This window comes from Vicia villosa, linkage group LG2 (assembly GCF_029867415.1).
Source record: "Vicia villosa cultivar HV-30 ecotype Madison, WI linkage group LG2, Vvil1.0, whole genome shotgun sequence".
NCBI lineage: Eukaryota > Viridiplantae > Streptophyta > Magnoliopsida > Fabales > Fabaceae > Vicia > Vicia villosa.
In genome coordinates, this window is record NC_081181.1 from 225995290 (window position 1) to 226020447 (window position 25158).

The 25158-nt window shown below is 31.8% G+C and overlaps 4 protein-coding genes across 9 annotated transcripts; 3 read left to right on the forward strand and 1 right to left on the reverse strand.

Moving 5' to 3' along the window:
- The first annotated feature begins 371 nt into the window (after positions 1-371).
- Positions 372-3523, forward strand: LOC131654087 (pentatricopeptide repeat-containing protein At1g80150, mitochondrial-like). 2 transcript variants are annotated; one of them, XM_058924500.1, is made up of 2 exons: positions 372-2011; positions 2749-3523. In XM_058924500.1, the coding sequence occupies exon 1, from the start codon at positions 580-582 to the stop codon at positions 1762-1764; it is 1185 nt and encodes a 394-aa protein (XP_058780483.1). In that variant the 5' UTR covers positions 372-579; the 3' UTR covers positions 1765-2011; positions 2749-3523. The 2 variants fall into 2 exon arrangements, with proteins under 2 accessions (XP_058780483.1, XP_058780484.1); XM_058924501.1 differs by having other exon boundaries at positions 2817-3523.
- A 6534-nt stretch (positions 3524-10057) lies between these two features.
- LOC131654088 (pentatricopeptide repeat-containing protein At1g52620-like) lies at positions 10058-14952 on the forward strand. 4 transcript variants are annotated; one of them, XM_058924503.1, is made up of 4 exons: positions 10058-12914; positions 13008-13164; positions 13250-14358; positions 14450-14952. In XM_058924503.1, the coding sequence occupies exon 1, from the start codon at positions 10207-10209 to the stop codon at positions 12673-12675; it is 2469 nt and encodes an 822-aa protein (XP_058780486.1). In that variant the 5' UTR covers positions 10058-10206; the 3' UTR covers positions 12676-12914; positions 13008-13164; positions 13250-14358; positions 14450-14952. The 4 variants fall into 4 exon arrangements, with proteins under 4 accessions (XP_058780486.1, XP_058780487.1, XP_058780488.1 ...); XM_058924504.1 differs by having other exon boundaries at positions 13008-13077; XM_058924505.1 differs by having other exon boundaries at positions 13008-13077; positions 14198-14358; positions 14450-14946.
- Positions 14953-15517: 565 nt separating this feature from the next.
- Positions 15518-16840, reverse strand: LOC131654089 (uncharacterized protein At2g34160-like). Of its 2 annotated transcripts, none has more exons than XM_058924507.1 (5): positions 16609-16840; positions 16482-16530; positions 16058-16120; positions 15875-15939; positions 15518-15784 (listed from the first exon to the last, which is right to left on the reverse strand). In XM_058924507.1, the coding sequence occupies exons 1-5, from the start codon at positions 16729-16731 to the stop codon at positions 15683-15685; spliced, it is 402 nt and encodes a 133-aa protein (XP_058780490.1). In that variant the 5' UTR covers positions 16732-16840; the 3' UTR covers positions 15518-15682. The 2 variants fall into 2 exon arrangements, with proteins under 2 accessions (XP_058780490.1, XP_058780489.1); XM_058924506.1 differs by having other exon boundaries at positions 15869-15939.
- A 3474-nt stretch (positions 16841-20314) lies between these two features.
- On the forward strand, positions 20315-22017 carry LOC131654091 (glyoxylase I 4-like). The gene is made up of 4 exons (XM_058924509.1): positions 20315-20609; positions 20707-20812; positions 21512-21788; positions 21919-22017. Exons 1-3 carry the CDS (start codon positions 20455-20457, stop codon positions 21761-21763), a joined length of 513 nt encoding a protein of 170 aa, XP_058780492.1. The 5' UTR covers positions 20315-20454; the 3' UTR covers positions 21764-21788; positions 21919-22017.
- The last annotated feature ends 3141 nt before the right edge of the window (positions 22018-25158 follow it).

Genomic DNA, 25158 nt, shown 5'->3' on the forward strand with positions numbered 1-25158 from the left:
TATGTAGGAAGCTGAAAGACAATCTGAAAGACAAATGCCACTTGCAGAAGTATAAAGTAAATACTTTTATACCCTCAATTAATGAGAAACGTTTATCCCATTCAATTACGCTTTAATTTTTAAAATATCAATATATCATGACTCAATGAGATAAAATCTAATAGGCGATGACATAGTAAAATTTTCTTACCGTTTAAATGCATTACTTTTAATCAATAATAATAAATATATAAAGTGGTCAAATAAAATGCTGAATATCCAAGTGTGTCACTAATCACTATCACTCCCTATTTCATTGTTTCCTTAGTTTTGAAAATATATACAAGTATTTCTTCATTCATTTGCTTCATATTAGTAAAAAAAAAATAAAAAATAAAAGAGAAGAGAAGAAAAAAAAAAAACGAAAATCCAACGATGAGAGAAAAATGAACTGGTGGCGCTCTTCATTCCACCTAAACCCTATATTCCAATGCTCTTCAACAACCTAAACCCCATTCCAACCACCACCACCGCCACAACCACCTCCACCACCACCGCCACCACCATTGAGCATGATCTTCCCTCACTCTCTTCCTGATCATGCTAACCCCCTCTCTGCGATCCACTCGCAGATTCTGCCACAATCTCTCTTCATCTTCCCCCCTCACTTTCAAAACCCTTAAACCCTTACAACCACCCGTCCTCCAATCTCTCAAATCCGAGTGGGACCCACACAACCTCTTCCATCTCTTCAAAGCCAATGCCACCAACCGCCTCCTCGTCGAAAACCGCTTCGCTTTCTACGACACCGTTTCGCGTCTCGCCGGCGCTAAACGCTTCGACTACATCGAGAATTTACTCGAACAGCAGAAAACGCTTCCGCAATCTCGTAGGGAAGGGTTTGTCGTGAGGATTATCACCTTGTATGGGAAGGCTGGTATGGTTCAACACGCGCTTGATACTTTTTATCAAATGCATAGTTTTAAATGCCGTAGGACTGTTAAATCTTTCAATGCCGCTCTTAATGTTTTGGCGTCGAGTCGAAAATTCGATGAGGTTGTGAGGTTTTTAGAGGAGGTTCCTTCTAGGTTTAATATTAAATTAGATGTTTATTCTGTAAACATTGCTGTTAAGGCTTTTTGTGAAGATGAGAAGCTTCAAGAGGCTTATTTGTTTATGGTTGATTGTGAGAATAATAAAGGGGTTAAGCCGGATGTTGTTACGTATACGACTCTTATCTCTGCATTTTATGAGGTTAAGAGATGGGAGATTGGGAATGGGTTGTGGAACCGGATGGTGTTGAAGGGTTGTATGCCGAATCTTCATACTTTTAATGTTCGGATTCAGTTTTTGGTTACTGTTAGGCGGGCTTGGGATGCGAATGCTTTGATGGGTTTGATGCGGAGAGTTGGGGTTATGCCGGATGAGGTAACATTAGTTTTGGTTATCAAAGGTTTTTTTCTGGCGGGTTATCCTGAGATGGCGATGAGGGTTTTTTCGAAGTTGCATAGGAAGGGTTATAAGAGTAGTGCTAATATTTATCAGACGGTGATTCATTATTTGTGTAAGAGAGAGGATTTTAATCAGGCCTACACCATGTGTGAAGATAGTATGCGGAAAAATTGGTTTCCGAATGTAGATACTATCTTTATGCTGCTGGAAGGTCTAAAGAGATTTGGGGAGATTGATAAAGTGAAAGAGATTGTTGCGTTGGTGGAAAGCAGAAAACCTCCCTTCTATTCCAGTTATTTGGCTTCAATGCAGTCCTTATTGTCAGGGCAGTAAAGTTAGTGGAATAGGGAAATTGATTGAGTTTAGTGAGGCAGTGGCCCAAGTGGATCTTATATTCTTTGTATTCCATTCATTTGTACATCTTGATAGTTAATGTAACAAGCCTGAAATTTTGATGGCATCTCATTTATACAAGCTGTCAAACACCGGTTTTTTCCACTCGTTAGCTCATTGTACCTCACTGGATAATATTTCGGCCAAGATGGTATTTCAGAAGGAAAATACTACCAGATAAACTCTTGTAAGTTGTGAAATACTCTTCCTTTGACCATTCTTTCCCTCTGCCACACACACCTTCTGTTTTTCTTATATTACTTACTACATTGTAGAGAAATTCTGCATGGTTATGAAGTTATGAAGGTTCTACATGGTGTTCTGTTCCTTGTCTTTCATTTACAACTAGTATTTAAGTTCCTTGAATTATTTGTGGATCTTTATTATTTGATTACAAGTAATATTCAAATATTCAGTACATTTGCAACTGAAATTTTTTGGTGGTTTTCTGGTGTTCGAGGCACTTGCATATTTTGCAAAATCACTTATTGTGTTTTAGAGAAAAATAATATTTTCATGTATGAATGCTTGAATAAATGTCATTATATAAATGCCAATGTAGTCATAGTTGTTTGTTTTAAGATACTTATGATATAAATGTTCATTTTTAATAAGTAAAGTTTGTTTATTTTGGATATTAATGTTCATATATAAACCTGTGTAACATTTTGTTATTCAATCCCTTTCATGCAAAATATTTTTTTTCCTATATTCATGCTGGTTTAGTGTTCTTTAATATTGCTCTGGTGATATGCTGTTGGTTGACTTTTAGCTTCAATACTCCCTCATTCTTGATATGTCACCCTTATCAATAATTAATTGTCTGAATTAGTTAATGTATAGATTTAAGGATTGGTGTTTTAAAGCTTTGTAGAATTTGAAGTTAAATTAAACTTGACCCCCGATACCTATTTGTCATTGAAGTGGAATAGGAAAAGCGTCATCTGGAAATTTCTTGAAGTATTTTGATTTGCAATCTGGGTCTTGTGTAGTGAAGAGCAGATGTCCTGATGTACAATGAGCACCCTTTTCAGATTTTGAGGATGTCCGAAGGGCTTCTTTCAGCACTATATAAAGTATGCGCGTGGTTCAATGAAGTACTTATGAAGAGAATTAGTTTCTTCTTATACAGCGATGGGTTTCTGCTATTGGACACATATCTTATTTTCATACTCGTAGGATTGAAGCTGGAGAGTAGCTAAATGTCTAGCTGGTTTGAAGATATCACAATATTGTTCATGTTTCCTATCAAAGTTGTTGAAGGAAATAATCTCTTTGTCTGGGAAAGTTTGGTTTAACTGTAGTTGCACCAGCCTTTTGCTTTGAAAAGTGAAAACTATTGTGAAGGGTGTATTGAGGGACAAGGGAACAAGAAAGGCCATCATTATTGCATTGGAAGGCAAAATTGAAGGGAAATCCTGTGATTATGCATAGGCATGAAACATGGTAACATTGATGTTTCACATGATTATGATGATGTGTTGGCTTTTCGTTGATTGTTCGCACTGTCCCCGGCTAACAGGGCGGACAATAATTATGCAGATAAAGAGCATGTACAAAAGAGTAAAGCCACTGCTAGATAAAAATTACCAGAATTTTGATAGAATACGAGGTTTGTGAGGATGCTGGGTGTAATAGAGTGGTAGGAACATACCTATCACTTCGTGTTGGCAAAAAGATTCCTAAGATTTTTTGTTTTTGTTTTTTTAGCATTCTTTTCCAATAGAAGAAACATGGGAAGCTTAATTCTTGATTCCTCTTTGAAAAGCCATGAAAGCATACAAAAAGATTCCAAGAGTTTTTTTGTCTTTCAAGATAGTATGAAGACATGAAAGTATACAAAGTTGAACAGTTATTGCTTATCGATAATTAATCTCTTATTTTTTTCACCATGATTACTTGTTGTTGGTTTAGTGAAGTCCTTTGAGATTTAAAAAGTTTCATAACTGGGTCGGTGTTATGTATTGGACTCAAGTTATTTATTCAATTAATAAAGATTCATTTTAGTATTAAAAACAATTTAGTCACTAATAAACAATATCTTGTTATAATAAATAAGAAAATTATTTATTATTATTTGGAGATATCTATCTAAATGTCAAACATAAAATAGTAATCTCAATTTTTATAGATCTTAATTATTATAGATGTGTAATATGTCAAACTAAAAATAGTAATGTCAATTAGTATTACATTAGTGTAATAATTGTAATTCTAATAGGATAAATACTTTTCTTTGATTCATGTAAATACATACAAATTTTCTTTAAAAGATATAAGAGATACTATTTTTCTTTGATTCATGTAAATACATACAAATTTTCTTTAAAACATATAAGAGATACTATGCTACTTTCTTCTATCTTTTTTCTTTGTTATATATACTAGTAACAAAATATATAACTAGATTGGTAGCTTATACATCATCATATTAGTTTATAAATATTAATAAAGTTTGATTCAAAAATTTGTTTTTTCTTAACACATTATCAGCACAATCATTTATATAAGAAGTTATTAATAGAGTTTAATTTATATGCACTGATAGTGTAAAATTATTTTATACTGTCATCCAATAAAAAACTACCAAAGTGTCTTGTCATTAAAATAGTTTTTTAATTAAAGTATGATTTATTCTGATACAAGGTTGTGATTGGTTGACAGTGTAAAATGTATGAACCTTTTTCTCTTATTAATATACTAGGTACATCTTATATACTTATCACTTTATTATTATTATTATTATTATTATTATTATTATTATTATTATTATTATTATTATTATTATTATTATTATTATTATTTGTCTCAGTTATAGAAAACTGACAATCCGTCAAGTGATTTATAACTAATGACTATTATTGTTATTATTGTTTTAACCCTTGTTATTGAAAACTGCCGATTTGTCAAGTGTTCTATAATAAGTATTGGTTATTATTATATAGGTCTAAAATCTCATATGCAAATACTAACTTTATATTTAATGGTGGTCTAAAATTTCATATGCAAATATTAACTTTTATATTTAATGGAGGCCTAAAATCCTATAATGCAAATACTAACTTTTATATTTAACGAAAGTCTAAAATATTATATGTAAATACTAATTTTTATATTTAATGGAGGTCTAAAACCTCATATACAAATACGTATTTTTATATTTAATGAAAGTCTAAAATCACATATGTGAATTCTAGCTTTTATATTTAATAGAGATCTAAAATCTCATATGCAATACTAACTTCTATACTTAATGGAGGTCTAAAATTCCATCTATAAATACCATCTATCATATTTAATGGAGGACTAAGATCCTATCTATAATATTGCTTCACCAAAAAATAATTATGATCATTTAATTTAATTTAAATTACTTATGTGTTTGTTCATTCACCATATATGTTATATTATAATCACCTCTAATAGTTGTAACGGTTATATGATATTTAAGACACTTAAAATTTGATTAGATCATATTTAACACACTTACATTTTTTTCTCTTTTTCCCAACGATAACTATAACAGTTATTTTACAAAATTATTTCTATAAATACTTCAACTTTTTTTATAACTTTTATATCATTCTCAAAATATTTATCCATATTTTTTAAATGGCTAAATGATTTTTTTATTCATCATTCTACTTGTCATTATTTTGTTCTTCATCGATAAGGGTGGAAATAGGTCAGTCCAGCCTACAAGGGCCTATAGCCTAGCCTACTTAAGGTCAGACCAGACTAGACCTATTTAATAAAAATGTCAAACTAAGGTTTTTTTAAAAGCCTAATTAATTAAATAGGTCAGGCTTAGCCTATTAAAAAAGCCTATGAAGCCTTATAGGCTGACCTATATTTTCACATATATTAAAAATAGGCTAAATAGGTTGGCCTATATATACATATATATTAGAAAAAAGACCAAATAGGCATACCTATATATGCATATATGTTAGAACAAAGGCTAAATAGGTCAGACTATATATGCATATATAGGTCGGTCTATAAGACTTCTTAAGTAATATGAACCAATTAAATTTTTTAATGAGAAGCAGGCTTTTAAACAGGTTTTCAGGTCAGGCTAGACTTTTAAAAAGGCTAGGTCAGAAAAAAAAAAGAACATATAATAGGCCATAGGTCAGGCTCAAGCCTTTTAAGTTTATCGTAGGCCAGACTCAGGCCTTCTAAAGCCTAGCCTAGCCTATTTCCACCCCTACTCATCGGTATTACCAAGCATGGAAAATTAGATAAAGATTACGTAGTATTGATGATATTGATTATTTTACGATTACTAATCTTGGTTTGGTATATAGGTATAATTTTTTTGAATAAAATATGGTCATGGTTTTTGTTATCGTTGTTATTGAATAAATTGACTTATTTAGTTTATACATTAAATATTTATTATGTTCATCTGAATTATGGATATAATCATGTCCAACGTTAAACATCAATTCAAACATAACTGGGTGTTTACCCTTGATTTTGGTAAACAAGCGTTAGTCTTCCGAATTTAGACACTTCGCTTACTCACAGGATCGACTAAATTGATTTTAAAGACATATGTGTTTAGTTTCTGTGTATTCATATTTTCTAGGCCTAAACGTAAAGCTAATCTTAAAGAAAAGAAAAAAGGCTGTAAATGTTTGTGTTTAAAAGTAAAGAGCAAAGGAAAATAAATTTGGGCAAGAAAATAAAAGGGTTTTCGACAGAAAAGATAAATAAAAATTGTAAAAGACTTTAAATGTAAATAACTATTTTATAAATGAAAAATAATAGTGTTTCAAACGTACATTCTCAGAGAGACTCGTTTCTCAATACGCTAGATACTTTGAGTAAGTTTTTAGGATTTGTACAATATTGAACAAACGAAAAATCTATTTACTAAGATTCATATATATACTATTTCTAATAAAACGGTCTTCTACTCCAAAGATGACACGTTTCCGTCTGTATGTGCTTTGCCTCTTGCAAGCCTCCATGCGTCCTTCTCAAGGGACAAATATGGCCAAAAATCCCGCCATTGGCCTATTTCAAATTCTCTTCGTCGAATTCCAAGTCTGAATGACTTAAAATATTTCTAAGTCTCATATAACACAATCAACTCATCAGGTTGACTAGCTTCTCATAAAATAAATTTGTCGAAGATTCCTTCATACTTGTCGAATCCAATCTTTCTTCATAGAATTCAATCCTTTGTCTCTTGAATATCTCCCTTTTCGAGAGCGTCAAATTTGTAGCTAACACTGGGACAACTATATAACTTTGAAGAATAACTTAATTGAGTACCTTGCATGTGAGGGACTCGACAAAAATCCATGAAGTAGACAATTCAGAAAAGTAGACAATTGACCTAGAGAAAATGACAATGAAAAAGTTAAAAGTAAATATGATAATCAAGCATCACCTTGATGATGTATTACAAACAAAATACTCAATGCAAAAGATCCCATGATATTGTGGAACTAACTTAAGGCAAGATTTGGACATCAGAGTAAAGTCTTGTTGCCCTCGTTGATGGATCAGTGGAACAAATCAAGGTTCCAAGATTATAAAAGTGTTGTTGCATATAACTCTGCCATGCAACAAATAATAACACAATTAGAATTTTATGGCATAATTTTAACAGAAGAAGAAAAGTTAGAAAACACGTTTTCATCTTTTCATGCATCCCAAGTATTGTTGCAACAACAATATAGAATGAGAAAAATATTCTGAGTATTATGATTTAGTTGCAGTCTTTCTAAACAAAATAATAAGCTACTTATAAAAAACTTCTAGTCATGTCCTTCAGGAACAATAAATATCCTGAGATAAATGCCACAACATTTAATCAACAGCGTGGTAACAATAATCGTATTAAAAGACATGACAATTATGCTCAATTTGATGGTCCTAGTCGAGACAATATCACGGTCAAAACCACTTTTGTGGTAAAGGTTGTGGGCAGAGTTTAAAATTTTGAATTGATGCTTAATATTGGACATAATTATATCAAGAATTCAAATGAACATAATCAATACTTAATGTATATAAAGTAAAAAAAAATAAATCTATTTATTCAATAACAACGATTATGGGCCATGATTTATTCAAAAACCTCTATCAATAAACCAAGATAAGACTAATAATAGTAAAATGATAAATATTATAATGCTACGTAATCTTGACCTAATTCTTCATGTTTGATAATGCCGATAAGAAACAAAATAATGAATGTAGGCTGGTGAATAAAAGAAAGTATTTAACCATTTAAAAAATGTGTATACATGTTTTGAGAGAATGATGTGAAAGTTATGAAATAAGTTGAAGTATTTATAGAGATAATTGTAAAATGACCGTTATAGTTACCATTTGAAAAAGGGGGAAAAAGAAAATAAAATAAAGGGTGTTAAGGCTCTGTTTGGTAAAATTAGTTGGTAGCTGGTAACTGATGACTGATAGCTGATAAACTAATATGAGTGTTTGGTAAATTAGCTGATTCTTTAGCTGATAAATACAAAATGACATAAAAGAACATTTTTATTAATAAGGGTAATAATATATTTTGTTGAAATAATAAGGATATAAATGGAAGAAAAAGTCACAAGCTAAAAGCTATAAGTTCAAAAGCTACTTCAAATAGCTTTTGAAAGAAAAACTAAAAGCTAGTAAAAATGCTACAAGCTAAAAGCTAAAAGAAAGTTACCAGACAGAGGTTTTTCATTAATGTGAGTTGAAAAGCTAAAAGTTAAAAGCTCTTTTTGGGGTCTTACCAAACAGACCCTTAGCTAAATTTTAATTTTAAGTGTGTTAAATATCATCTAGCTGCTACAAGTGTTAGAGATGATTATATATATCTTGTCTTTTATGTGACTAGATACATTCATTATTCAATGAACTTAAAAAGAGAATTTTTGCTTATAAATCAGATCGGAGTAGTATATATATATATATATAGTGAGAATGGATAAGTTATATGAGAATGAATAAGAACCGTTAGATTGAAAAAGGAGTGGTTAAGATTAAATTGTGATCTTTAATAAATCATGTGTCATTAAGTAGAAAGAGAAATTATAAATCAAATTTTATAAAATATCTTTTAATCTCAACCATTAATTATAAATCCAATGGTTGTTATTACATTCTAACATTTTCATATAACTTATATATATAGCATATCTAATGAGAATGGATAAGTTATATGAGAATGTGAGAATGAATAAGAACCATCAGATTTAAAAAAGATTGGTTGAGATTAAAATGTGATCTTCATTAAATTATGTGCGTTAAGAGTAAAGAGAAATTATTAATCAAATTTTAAAAATATATTTTAATCTCAACCATTGAATATAAATCCAATGGCTGTTATTACATTCTCACATTCTCATATATATGATGAATGAACACATGATAAAACACATTAAGAATTTAAATGATATCAAATGATTATAATTTTTTTAAGCAATACTACCTTCGTTCCTTTATATAAGAGACAATTCACTTTTTTAGGTTCATTGAATAATCAATGTATCTCGTTTGTATATTGACTAGATACATTAATTATTCAATGAATCTAAAAAAGTGAATTGTCTCTTATATAAAGGAACGGAGGTTGTATCATATATGAATATCTTTTTTTTTTTTGATAGAGGGAGGGCGGCGCGTCCAAAAGAAAACAAAACTACAACAGAGTTCTCCTAGCAATGGAGATACCTAGACAATATGTTTCTACGAGATGTTTTAAAAACATCGGAACCTCATTCTCAAACAAAGAAAAATTTCCACTCGTTGCTCCAAATTTAGCTGAAGCATCCGCACAACGGTTCACTTCTCTGAAAGTGTGAACTAACTTAATATCTTCAAACCACCACATCAATTCCAAAATTTGCTTCACTAAAGTGTAACTATCCATGTTCATGTCTTTACCCGACTCTATCATTTCTATGACTTTGACATAATCCATATTCACCTCAACTTTGTCGCATCCCAAATCCTTCGCAAGAGATAGCCTTGCAAAGATTTCTCACACTTCAGCTTTCTCAAGTCCTTCATTAAATATAAAAGTTAGTATTTATAGACAAAAATTTTAGATCTTCATTAAGTATAAAATTAATATATGCATATGAAATTTTAGACCTATAATAAATATAAAAATTTATATTTACATATTGAGTTCTAGAGTTCCATTATTAATTTTTCTAAAATATTTTTTATATTTTTAGTTAAAAATTAAAGAGTGGAAAAAAGTCATACGAGACTTGATTTCTCGTTCTGCCTCTATCCCTACCTCACTCTCCAGTTTCTCCACCGGCGATTCCCATACGCCGGTAGCCTCGCCGGCAAAGCCAACCACTCCCCCCCCCCCTCTCCACGACTCCACCGCCACCAACACCGTACTTCCCAATGTCAAAGGCTGTTCTCTCTCATATCAAACCTCGTCACCGCCTCAAACCTCCCTCCTCTTCTTCTCTGCCTCCACGCATCAAAAACCTCATCACCGACGTCATCCATATCCTCAAAACCCATCAATATCGTGACTCTCTCGAATCACGCTTCGCTGAATCCGAAGTCATTGTCTCTGATGTTGCCCATTTCGTTATTGATCGAATTCATGACCCTGAACTTGGTTTAAAGTTTTTTGACTGGGCTTCCACTATTCCATTTTCTTCTCCTCTTAATGAGGTTTCTTATTCTTCTCTTCTCAAGCTTATGGCCAAGTATAGAGTGTTCTCGCAGATGGAGTTCGTGTTGGAGAATATGAAAGCTCAAAACTTGAAACCTACACTTGAAGCATTAAACAATGTTATTTCTGTGTATGCGGAACATGGGTTTGTTAATAAAGCACTTCAGTTGTTTCACACGGTTCGTGAATTGTATGATTGTTTGCCAAATGTTTTTGCTAACAATTCATTGCTTAATTGTTTGGTGAAAAATGGGAAAGTTGATATTGCACTTGAAGTGTATGATAAAATGCTTCACAAGGGTGGTGATGATGGTATGGATGTGGTTGTTGATAACTATAGTACCTCAATTATTGTGAAGGGTTTGTGTGAACTTGGGAAGGTTGAGGAAGGTAGGAGGTTGATTAATGATAGATGGGGAAAAGGTTGTGTTCCACATGTAGTGTTTTATAATGTGATCATTGATGGATATTGCAAGATGGGTAATCTGAAAGGTGCTAGTAAAGTTCTAGAGGAATTGAAGTTGAAGGGCTTTTTGCCGACGTTGGAAACTTATGGGGCTTTGATCGCTGGATTTTGTAAAGTTGGGAATTTTGAAGTAGTTGATCAACTTTTGAAAGAAATGAATGTGATGGGATTGAATGTGAATGTACTAGTGTTTAATAATATTATTGACGCTCAATACAAGCATGGTTTGGTGGAAGAAGCTGCCGAGACAATGAGAAGGATGGATGAGATGGGCTGTGAACCAGATATTACGACTTATAATATTCTGATTAACTTTTCATGTAGCGGTGGAAGGGTTGAAGAAGCTGAAGAGTTTATAGAGAGTGCGAAGGAAAGGAGATTGTTGCCTAATAAGTATAGTTATACACCCATCATGCATGCTTACTGTAAGCAAGGGGATTATGTTAAGGCATCGGATATTCTTTTTATGATTGCTGAAAGTGAAGCAGGAGGTAAACCGGACTTGGTTTCTTATGGAGCTTTTATCCATGGAATTGTCACCGTTGGGGAAATTGATGTTGCACTGATGGTTCAAGAAAAAATGATTGAGAAGGGTGTATTTCCTGATGCTCAGATTTACAATGTTCTGATGAGTGGTCTCTGCAAGAAAGGAAGGTTTCCTGCTGCCAAACTACTACTTTCAGAAATGCTTGATCGAAACTTACAACCTGATGCACATGTTTATGCCACCTTGGTAGACGGGTTTATTAGAAACGATGAACTTGACAAGGCAATAACACTTTTTGAAGTTGTGATGAGTAAGGGTATAGACCCTGGCATTGTGGGGTACAATGTCATGATTAAGGGTTTATGTAAATTCGGAAAGATGACCAATGCTGTATCATACTTAAATAAGATGAAAATTGCGCATCATACTCCCGATGAATACACTTATTCCACTGTTATAGATGGATATGTAAAACAACATGACTTAGATAGTGCACTCAAGATGTTTGGACAGATGATGAAACAGAAATGCAAGCCAAATGTAGTTGCCTACACCTGCCTGATCAATGGATTCTGCAAGAAAGCAGACATGAGCAGGGCCGAAAAAGTTTTCAGAGTGATGGAATCTTTTAATTTAGAACCTAATGTTGTCACGTACACCATACTTATTGGCGGCTTTTGTAAGGCCGGTAAACCTGAAAAAGCTGCATCATTTTTTGAGTTAATGCTGATGAGAAATTGTCTTCCAAATGATACTACATTCCATTATCTCATAAATGGCTTAACAAATATTACAGATAGTACACTTATCAGAAAAAATGAGGAAATTGGCAGGTCCTTGATTTTGGATTTCTTTGCAACAATGATATCAGATGGATGGAGTCCAATGATTGCTGCTTATAATTATATTATTGTCTGTCTTTGTAAGCATGGAATGGTTGACACTGCCCAGTTGTTGCAAACTAAGATGCTGAGGAAGGGATTTCTTATGGATTCTGTATGTTTCAGTGCCCTGCTACATGGCTTATGTCAAACAGGAAAGTCAAAAGAGTGGAAGGACATTATATCCGGCGATATGAATAAGATTGAATTCCAAACTGCTTTTGAGTACTCCCTGAAATTAGATAAATACCTTTATCAAGGAAGGCTCTCAGAGGCATCGATTATATTACAGACCTTGATTGAAGACAAGTTTTCTGATCAACAAGACAGAGATCAAAGAGTTACAAGCTTGTAGTAAAGCACGGAGTGAAGAAATTCCCATACTTCATTCGGAAATTCTACAACGATACATTGTTATTCAAACCAACAGTCTCATATATCTCTTATGAATGCACTGCAAAAATGACATTTGCATAGACTTAAAATACTTTTACTAGATGTGGAGAAGATCATTGGCTGGGCTAAAAGTTGTCGTTTTATGCATTCATTTGAAGCTTCTACCAAAGAATTAAAGCGTGTGATAACCGAGGAAAGGTTTTTCTTGTCATTTTTGGATATTTTCATAATGTCATCCCTAATAGATTGAGCAAAAAAATATTAACATTGTTATACATTTCATTTGTGCAGCATTAAGCATGGGTTTGACATTCTTCAAGGCATCCAAAATGAGAACAAGAGCGTAAAAAAGTCACTGAAGGTAATTAATGCAATTTCCACCCAATTTTGCGGAGTTTGCATTTGCGATACTTTCATAAACATTTCCATGTCCAATATTACTTCCAAGGTATCAGCGCTGCAAATTGCATTTTCTTTATGTTGTGAGTTTTCCTGTGTATTTTAGCCACAAGATAAATATGTTTCTGGTGCAGTTGTCTGGCGAAGGAGAAAAATATGTCAAAGCAGTCTTCTCCATAGCCAGCCAAATTTTTCCATGTGGTATATTTGTTGATGAGGTTGATATGACGTGTCATATTTATATCTTTTAAGTTTCTTTTCCTTTGCTTTAAATATTTTAATTATAACTCCTTTATATTTCGACCATTTTATTTGAATATGTCTTTCGGTCTACTTTCCACCATTTAAAAGGTGGCTTTATTGTTATGTAACTAGTGATTAGTGACATGACATGTGACATATCAGCATGATATGAAAATATGTAACTTTTAAGGAGGCTCAACCTCAATGTTTTAGATGATGTTCGCATGACCTGAATTACCTGTCTACTTTATTCATTGTGCCTTTCAAGAGTAGTTTGTCATGCAAAACTACAATATGTACCTCTAAATACTGATTATAAGTTTCTGATTTCCAATCCACAATTTTGATTGTTGCTGGTGTTAAATAACAAATGTACGTATGATTTGGGAATTGTTTCATGAAATGCCAATCAATTCGGCTGTTTTCTGCATGTTTACAATTTCCTCTGCATTTCATGAAATTGCAAAGCGGAAAGAGAGTGACAATGGTATCTCCAACAGTGTTTGTGAAGTTGCTGATATATTGGGTTGAAGAGCTGGTGGGTTGCAACTTGCAATTTGGAATATATTCCAAACAGATTTGACCCAAAGTTCAGAAGTTTAGCTGATTCTTTTTTTGTTATTGAATGAATACCTAGGTGATATAGTTGTGATTATTTGCTACAAAGGCACTTCTTTGAATTAAATCAATTTTCAGTTTTGATGCCTAGAAGTTTAGAACATGATTCACCGGGTATTTAAATATTGTCGTTTTTATGATAGCTACTGGCTAGTAATGGCTTCTATAGATTTTCTTATTTTCACTTTTGTGTTTGATATATTTGGTGGAATCTGTGGCAGGTTGATGGTATGTTAGGGAGATGTGAAAACCCCAGTGAGCATGAGGCTATGGTAAATTGGGATGGTTTGCGTGCAAAAGAATAAGAGTGTCTACTTGTTCTTGCTGCTACAAATAGGTCTTTTGATCTTGATGAGGCTGTTATAAGGAGGTTTCCGCCGAGGTAAACATATTATTTTTGGTGGATACTTCTTTTATTTCTTGTTTTACATGAGTCCTATTCTAATTCAACATTTTACAAAAATGTATTGTAGATTGATGGTTAATTTGCTAGAGGCTCCAAATTCTTAGTGTCATTTTAGCGAAAGAAGATTTGGCACCCGATGTTGATTTGCAAGCAATATTAATGGATACTCTGGAAGTGACCTAATAGAACCTAAATGTGGTTGTTCTATATCTTTGAAGACTTATATTATGGCATTCTGATATTATGACAAGGACAAAAGTGATTATATTATAGTTGATGAATTTCAACAAGCTTGGCAGAACATAACATAAATGATGTTTTCCCTGAAGATATTATCAAGAAAGTTGATCAAGAATTCAAGATAGCGCAAGTCATTTACACTTGTAATAGGAAATCCTAGTAGGATGTTAAAAGTTATTTCTAAGTGTAAATCATATATTTTTTTTCTAAATAAGATTTTTAAATAAAATGAATATAGAAATATTGATTTTTAATTTAATTTTCAGGTATCATATATAAAATCACCAAGATATCCTCCAGATATTGGAACAGCATCACAATTATCTACGCATTTTTATGAAATTTTAAGTAACTGGTTGATTTGGTGAATTATACATTTGGAGTAAAGCTTTTACCATTATATTTTTGTCTAAAGTCACTAATTTTTATAAAATATGTGTTTCTACCAAAAATTTGAAGGGTGTATCAGACATTTCGAAAAAATTACCGGATTTTTCAAAATTTTTGATATTATTTTGCAAAAAAATAAGAAAAATTTGTAAGGGATGGCATAAATAATTCCCGTTGATTTGTCACATCTAATCTTCTAACACTACAAGAATTTAGTTTTTATGAAATTTTAAGTAATTGGTTTATTTGTCGCATCTAATCTTCTAACACTACAAGAATTTAGTTCTGGCTTGTAAAGTTGGAATTTTAAAGAGATTGCTCAAGAGCTTCTTAAAAGTCCTAAAGTTGGATACTTTGTGAAATTTCTTGTCTCACTACTACTATTTTAGTGGAAAACTGCATAACTAGCCAAATAGAAAATCTACAAGTTTAATTTTTTCACTTCAAAATAATGTAATTAATCTCAAATCTCACGACTTTCTTCCTTTCTCAATGAAGAAAACAATAAATTAAAGCCTACTTTATACTTAAAAGAAGCAAAGGAATTTTATAGTTCAATATTACATGTCAGTTTATAATATGAAATGTCTTCTACATCGCAACAACAAAAATGCAAATCATTAAAGATTACATATCTTCAAACGATTCAGATGTAGTTTTTTCATAAATTTTAAGCATTCTGTTCTTCAGCATCTCCATTTTCACCATCTTCAGCAGCTGCAGCTGCCATCAGCTCATCAAAATTTTCTGTCTTCCCAAGTACTATTTCGATCTAAAACACAATTCATCAAATGTACATCTTAGAAACCATTTAGAAACTAGAAAGAACACTACCTCAGAAAGAAACAGTTTGCACCTTTACCTTGGCCTTTTGGACAGGTCTACCTCTAGAATCATCCTTTATATCAACAGTTGATGTCATGATTTCTGCATCAAGATTCAAACCATTAATCAAATCACAGAACTCAACCACTAGAGAGCTTAACAAGGGAGTAGAATAAACATTCCCCCAGAGAAAAAAGAAAACAAAAACATAGTATCTCACTCTTTTCGACCGCAAGTCCGTTATTTTTCAAAATCTCAGCAACAGTTACTACAGTAGCAATAGCTGCAACAAAGACATGGTGAAAAAAATCAGAATAGAACAAGTTATAAAACCACAAAACACACTGCATTTTCTTCCACATTGTTCCGACAGCGTGTCAGCAGCACCGACCACCGGAATTCCGGGTTACTAAACCATACTATGACTCAGCAAAACAAACCTATGCAATCTATCCTCAACAGCTTATTTAAAGTTTCTAAGTGATTGAATATAAAAAATAAAACATTAATCATAAACATAGGAATCCAAATAAACCTAACCAGTAGTAAACAAAAAAAAAAAGCATTCTTAAAATAGCAACTCGATCAAAGTTCAATTAATCACAAAAAAAAAAAAAAGAAGGTAAATAGAAGGATTTGAATACCCATTCCTAGTGCTGAGAGTTCCACCTCGTTATGCTGTTGCATGTATCTCTACAATAACAACAAATATATCAACAAAATTATATATAAAGATAGAATAAAATACAAAAAAGATGAAATTTTTGAAACCTTGGCGAGATTAACATAGAAAAAGAGGGGTTTTTTGGTGTTAGAAACTTGAATGCGATTCTTCTTGTAAGATTCGGAGTTATTAATGTTGATGTTGTTTACTCCTTCAGTTATGACTTCCATTACTCTCTCTGTCTTTGTTTCTCGGAAGATACGATGATGTTTTGTTTCAAAACCCTAACAAAGTTGTTTGACGAAGAATGCTGTTGTTATGTTACGCGTCTTGGTTTGGTTGAGTTGAGGAACTCCGAAATACAGTGTACTTCCTTTTTCTTATTGGGCCTTTCTTGTTGGGCCCCGAAACAATAATTTAGAGATTTTCTTGTTGGGCCCAGAAACAATAATTTAGAGATTTTGTCCTGCCACTCTATTCATACCTGGCATCCCTTGGAGCTGTGCTTATACTCTTGTGTCTTTGATGAATATTTTTGATTTTTTTTTAAAGTGTTGCGGTTTATCGAATTTTATAATATAATCTCGATTTTTTTACAACTTTTTAGTTTTTTGAGATTTTACATGAAGTTATAACGAACTATTGCTAAATGATACCAAATTTTATTGAATTCTAAGAATAATTACTGGATATTTCCGAAAGAATCGATAAGTATAGATTTCTTCACTATTTTTCTATGAAGAATTCTATGAAAAAGAATCTAAAATCTAATGGGACATTTGATAAGTAAAAGGCTCGCCTTGTAGCCAAAGATCCTTTTATGGGAAAAATCTATACTAGTTGTGTTGATCCACTATGATAGTATCGCGACTATTGAAAAAATTGAGAATCATAATTATAATGGTAAAAGACGTCAAATTAGAAGAAAGCACAACACAGTTAGAGAATGTATCTCTAAAGAAGCTGTAAGAATGGATCATGTACGCACTGATGAAAATTTAGCAGATCCTTTGACGAAAGGATTATTTAGAGAGAAGTCCATAATACATCCAAGAAGGTGGGACTAATGCCTATGGAGAATTGAGTTTCTCACTATGGTAATCGTACCTAACAGGATGGAGATCCCATGAAATAGGTTTAATGGGTAATAGCAAGTTATGAGTAATATGAGGTGATCATGCTAGTGTGAATAAGAGAAGCATGAATCTTGACGCAATAAGAGAATGAGGTAATAGAAACTCTTAATGAGATCTATTCTCTGTATGAGAGAGTACCTATATGTAAGAGTACTCTTGATATTCTCACCTATGTGATTGTGGAACTTAGGCCGATTTCTATAAAAAAAATTAAGGCAGAATTCTTATAGCATTCACTAAACCGGGATACACATGCAAGGCCATTAAAGCACATGCTATTAGATTTCACCTTAAAAAAAGATTGTGTGCAAGTTTGATGTCTGAGATAGAGTTTAAGACAGTTGTGTCACTTTTGTTGAATCATATCCTTCTTGCTATGCAAAGCTTCAAGTCATAGGCACCTATGCTTATGCACAATATTAGAAACATTTGATGTTCCTTCTGAAATCACTTTTTTTAAATTCAAGTGGAGGATCGTTGGAAATCAAAGGATTAATGGGGAATTGGAAAGAGTTAGTGGCATAAAGTTGATAATAAATGAGCACAAGTATGAGCTAGTATGTATGAAGGTGAATTTGAGAAAGTTCATTAAAGTCCCACATAGGAAGCATAACACACTTTTTTTTTTGATAATCAAGCAAAACACACTTTAGTAGTGTTTATATATTGCAAGTTGGCCAATTGTGTTAGGCCCCAAGGGGAACCCGATTTCGTGGTTGGGTGAGCATACACTATCATGAACCATTACACGCGCGCCGACGGTTTGAACTAGGGCTTTGATCCAATACTTTTTTGGTACCCGAAATGGTGGAAATCAATTAATGTTAATTAAAAATCATTAATTATTGAATGGAAGAATTTAATTAATGTTAATTAAAAAAATTCATAAATTAAAAAATGGCGTGTTATCTTTAACCTAACCCTAAAGTTTGATCGAACTTTAGCCTTGCCTTCCAAGCTTCAACCTCTGACTTGTTGACCAAAATTGCAAAGACCAGTTATGGGTCGAATCCTTTCCACTCCCCCACAATTTTCTCAAATTCGGGTCAGATTTCACCTATAAATATAGACTTTCTCATCTCATATTTTTTACTCCAGAATTCTGAATATGAAATCTCTTTTTTTTATCTCTTTTATTTCTGTTTCATCATAAATTTTATTTTCTATTTTCAAGTGGCTTATTTGCACCATCAACGACTGGTTCTTTGCTAGAAATTATGTGTGGTTTTAACACCATAATCGAATGGTCTTTGTGCCATCTGAGGATGTAATTCTAGACCGATTACTTATCGTGTAAGTAGTAATCATACAGTAGAACTTAAATGTTTTATCTTAAAAGCGTCGTGGTAGTTCGACTGCTTTGCATAATTTTGGACAGTACCGCAAAATGTCTCAACCTAGTGCGCTACCTATTCACGAACAGACTGGTTCGATCGACCGAGTTTTAAAACATTAGTTAAATTTTTTATCGAATAGATTAAATAGTAACCTTTATTAAATAAAGGATCAACGTGAAACCAACAATTTGATTAAAGAACTAAAATATACTTAAGAGCGCTATAAAATGAGTTTCGCATTGAAACATATATAAAGTATTATATTCTTAGCATTTGTTTTGTCGAGTGAAACAATTTAATTTTGAATAAATTGATTTTGAATGAATTGATTCTAACTATAAATGAGTTGAAATTAAGGTGATTTATGTTTGAATAAATTTATGTAAAAGTGAGTTGAACAATGAATTTCAATGTAAAAAATCATGTTTAAACTCAAAACTTACAAATTCTATCTTCAAGGCTCAATTTGGTAAAAATAGCGGTTAATTGATAAACCAACTTATAACTTATAGCTTATGACTGATTATTGATGATTGATAGTTTATATATTATAGGACTCATGACTGATAATAGATAAGCTATAAAGGGTAAAAGATAATTTTAGTTAAAATAATAAAAGTGAAAGAGGAGAAAAATGATAAGCAATAAACCAAAATGTTATTTTGAAAAATAAATTATAATATAATATAATAAAATAAATTATAAATTTGTGATTAAATAACTCTTATAAAAATAATCTTTTATTATTATATAAATTTATAAACTATGAACTATAAACTCAAAAAATAAAAAATATATCATGTCTAATGGATACTAAGTAGAACCAATTATAAAAGATGAAATGAATCAATTAGAATTAAAAAAAAAAACATTTCAAAATCAATTTTAAACACCAAAATTAAACCAAACATGTGGTACTTTCTAATGTAGGTATATAGTTTTATTACCCAGAAATTGGTGTGAAATAGTGGATGAGAAGGGTTTGATTGATCTTATTCAGCATGAACCACGTGGGAATGATGTGTAAGGGTCATCTATATATTTCATACGAACTACTGCGACAAGTGGCGGTGTACATTTATTGGTTAATTGAATTTATCTACCAATATAATTTTTTTGGGAATTTTTGAAAAAATTTATAAAAATAATTTACGATATTGTTTATAAAATTGTTTTCCAAGTTAATTTTATAAGTTTTTTTTCTTCTAAAAATAAACATACAAAAATACAACTTATAATAGCATCACAACCCCAACAACCTTACAAAATAAATCGTCTATAAATATACACTACTCATTCATTAGTGGACTTACCTATATTCTCTCCAAATTCTTCTTAAAACCATTCTCAACCTCTAATCAACATTCCTTCTTTTCTTCTCCTTCTTCTTCTTCTATTTATTTGACTTCATTTTCAACTTTCAATTTAGGATATTATTATTGAATTAATTATATATCCTCCTAAAATTACAAAAAAAAAAATGAAAGACATTATAGGAAACCCTTTACGCCTTAAATCAGTAAATCATATTTCTCTTATCTGCAAATCACTTGAAGAATCTATCAACTTCTACCAAAATGTTCTTGGATTCATTCCTATTAGAAGGCCCGGATCATTTGATTTTGAAGGAGCATGGTAATTAATTAATGCCTTTATTTAAATTCATTTTCTTTGAGTTTTGTAATTTTTTTTTTTATAAAAGTTGAATTTTTCTATGTGATGAATTTTGCAGGTTATTTGGCTATGGAATTGGAATTCACCTTCTTCAGACAGCAAACCCTGAAAATATTCCAATGAAGAAAGAAATTAATCCAAAAGATAATCATATATCATTCCAGGTAACATTAAATATTGCTTTCAGAGATCTCTTGATAATCCAGAGTTTGGTTGATAAAAAAATTACTTCTGACCAATAAAATTTACAATTATTATTGTATTAAAATTCTACTGATTAGGTCATTTTAATTCAAATTTATTAATCACATGAATATTGTATTTATATTCTTATTCTTTCAGTAACACAACCAGAAACTTTATATAAAAAAATTGCATGACACAAAAATGCTATATAAAACACTTTAGCTTAACTTCCTAGCCTCTCTAACAAAGCATGCCATAAATGCTAAAAGCAAACGAAACCATGCTGTCTATTTTATATATTTTAAATTTTTGTATTTTATTTTTAATAAAATTAAACTATTTCTGTCCCTTTCATGGCTATAGAGAAAGGACAAAAACAATCTTACAAATATCACAAAACGTTTTCTATACTTTAACTTATATTATACACTTCTGCATAGATTATGACATGATAGAAGAAGTGGTTGAATTATACAATTAATTAAAAAACATATATGAATAATTAATCCTATGTATATTGTGCTTTGTAACATCGACACATCCAAACAAAAAGATGTATCTTGTGTATGACATTTGTCGGTGTATAACACTGACATGTCATAGACAAATGAGATTATTGGTGTTGACATCTCAGTTTCGAAGTGCTTCATAAATATTTTGTTGTTGTATATGGACAGTGTGAAAGCATGGGAATGGTACAAAAATGTTTGGAGGAGATGAAGATTGATTTTGCTCGTGCATTGGTGGAAGAAAATGGAGTTCAAGTTGATCAATTATTTTTCCATGACCCAGATGGATTCATGATTGAGATATGCAATTGTGATAATCTTCCTGTTATTCCATTAGCTGGTGACATGGTTAGATCATGCTCAAGACTCAATCTTGACATTATGCAACAACAGATACAACATGTTGTCAACCAAATTTAATGACGAGGAAATATCAATGTTATGAGTGAGTCTTTCTTTTTTAGTTTTATGTATTTTTCTACATGTTAATTTGTGACTTTCTTATGGATGTAATAGATTCCTTTGCAAAAAGTAATGAATTATATATATCTAATTAAGTTGTTCTTTTTTTTTAGGGTGCATTTGTTCTTCTAATAAAAAGAGAACTATGTATATTGTTGGAATATTTGAAAATACTAGCGTGTGAAATAAGAAAAATTAGAAGTTTTACATTAGTTTGTTTATATATTTTTTATAGCTTTTTTTATTGTAAAAAAAATTGATGAAGTTTCAAATTTCAATCCTATGGCAAAAAATTGTTCATGCGATTAGATTACTGATGGTACGACTTTATAAGAATAATTTTAAGTAGCTGGTATTATCGATAAATTGTCTTATAAATTGAAGGAGTTTAAAAATCTTCTAAGACACAAAATCAAATAATATGTTTTATAACTCATTTTCGCATTAAGGAGGTATTAGTTGTCTTGAACAACAAGAAAAAAATTCATGGGTGTTACTTTTTGAAGTCAATTGTTAAACCTCTCAAGAATTAGAGGTTTGATGGTTGACTTTACCCTCAAGTGACTAAAATATTAATAAGTTTCTCACATCGATAAATCACATTGGGTCTCAATTCACTTACTCCAATTATGAGACACTAAGTCATATAACACACAAATGTATGGACAAGCCAAGTTCATCTATGCAATCTAACCAGGATGAAGATAAATTTATCATTATGCTTGCTCATATCAACTTTCATGGTCCTCAAACAATGTTAAATAAATCAAAGAATCAAAAGTAATAAATTAAAAAAATCATGAATCAACAAGTTTAGAAAACTAAAAATAAATGTATGGCTCAACACAAAAATGTATAAACAAAGTAAATACTTACCATTATCCTACAATAGCAACATGTAAACGATATAAATCCTAAGTACAAAAATCATACAAAACATTCTAAAACAATACAAGCTCACATCATGAATCACGCCTAGCAAAAATTCATCAATGGATGAAGAATACACAAAGGTGAGGGACTTTTAACACTCATCCAACAATCTTGCAAACAAAAGATTAAATTATGCATTCATCTAAAAATCACATTGAAAATACAAAAACAAGAATCACAAGGGCCTTTCAAGGTTGTAATGTGGCTTGGTTAACAAACAAGGGATGATTCCTAAGGCTAATCGAAACAAAAACTTGCCTAAACCTAAGGGAGTGATCAATCCACACAGGTTCAAACCACACAATTCCGATCACACTTCTTCCTTATTCCAAGTTGTCACAACAAAAACACCATACTTGTTAACACAATTATTCCATACTCATTTTGTTTTTATTTTTCAAATTTTTTTCTCTTTTTTCTTTTCTTTCTTTTTCACTTTTTTCTTTTCTTTTCTTTTCAACCTCATAGCAACAACCAAATAAGTACATAACCATTTCTCTCCCCAACTTGAATTCAACCACATAATAATAAGAATACTCCCTACTTTCTAAGGCAAGGTAAGAATTCATACAACAACACAAAGTTGAGGGTTCAAGAAAAAAGAATCAACACGCATACAAAAATAAGTGAACTAAATGCAAGCATAGAAGTTCAAGAAATAACATGGATGTTGACAAAAAGCTCAAAGGGGGTTAACAAATGCTCACACACTCACAAGGTGAATTGACAATTTGGCTAAGGTGGTTGTGCTTAGAAGGAAACAAAATGCCTTGATCCTTTTCATGCTTTCATAAAATCAACATAAACAAAAGATTAAGCATAATAAAATCCAGTTAAAACAAAGATTGTGGCCTCAAGCATATATGAACAATGGAAAGCTTCCTCACATTTATGGTTTGAGAACTAAAGTGATTCAATCCACAAGCAAGTAATGCAAAAGAATGAATGTCATGGTAATTGTACAAATGAAAAGTTTCCTAAACATGCTATGCTATAGAAAGCGATAAATGAGTACCTTGAATGAAACGACTTCAAAAATAATATCCTACCATACATCGCAAGTTGAAACACTTAAGCTTTGCAGAATCACCTAAAAAATCTTCGATTAATGGACAGATTTTGAGTCCAAACAACCAATAAAGGAATTAGAAAATATAATACTAGTATCTACTACTAAATAGGCTTGGTGAAGTGGAAAAAATGAGTGAACCAAGTGGAATAGGAATCCCACTGATACAAAGCAAAGTGGCAGAATTTTCTCTGTGTCGCTAAGCAAACTTGACTTCGCTAAGCGAGACAATAAAAACTTGAAAAAATCAGAACATAAACAGGTCTTCCAGCCACCTCCACTTCACCTAAACACCTCAAATACTTAAATATAAACAAAAATTACAACCGTCGGGGTGCCTCCCAACAAGCGTTTGTTTTACGTCGTTAGCTCGACGCCTTTATTGTTTTGGTGTTTGGAAAGTAACTTCATCCCGTCATGCCATGGTGACGTCTCACCGTGCAAACCTAAAGAAAGTTTTCTAACAAAAACACTTAACAAACGTTATGAGTACAAATATATACAACAATTATACGAACATGAAAGAAAACACGAATTTAGTATTATGTACACAAACAAACACATATGCACAAGTATGGAACACACACAAATATTATCATACAAAAGGGAAAGTTGGTGAATGCTTGATACACAAGTTGAAAAGTGGATATTTGTAATTAAAGAGCTAATCCGAGATCAACATGTTTCACCAACATTCACAAACAAAAGTATACTTATATGTAAACATATACAAGTAAACCTATATGGTGAACATAGACAAGTAAACATGTCCAAGTATTATATATACAAGTGAAACTATACAATATATACATTATATGCAACGCTCAAAACCACAGAAACTATTGCAATGCAATTCTAACAACCATCCCCAGCAACGGCGCCATTTTGTTGAAGTAGGCATAGCGACAAGCAACAAAATATTTGGAAATATTTATCCGGGAATTATCGTGTCCACAAAGATTGTGAAATTGCCATTCAACAGTTTATGTGGTTTCGAACTCGGGTTTGAATGAACAAAAGTGTAAAACAGAAAAGTAAATAAAAAAAGAAATCATTCATAGGAAAGATAAGATTTATCAAGCATTGCATACAATCTACTTCTCACAAACTTAAACTTATCGACCAATTATACTTAACCTATAATACTCGTCTATGTCATCACGTATCTCTCACATCAGTGTCCATCTCTGGAGCACCTACGAGATCAACTCACAACCAAGGTTATCTCTAACGCAAAGTCACGAGAACATTCGTATTCTCGCATCGACGATCTCTCGCGCGCCACTAAAACACAAAAGCATTAAGAACGGATACACAAGTGATTGTCAGCTCTAAATCTATCTCTAGAGTT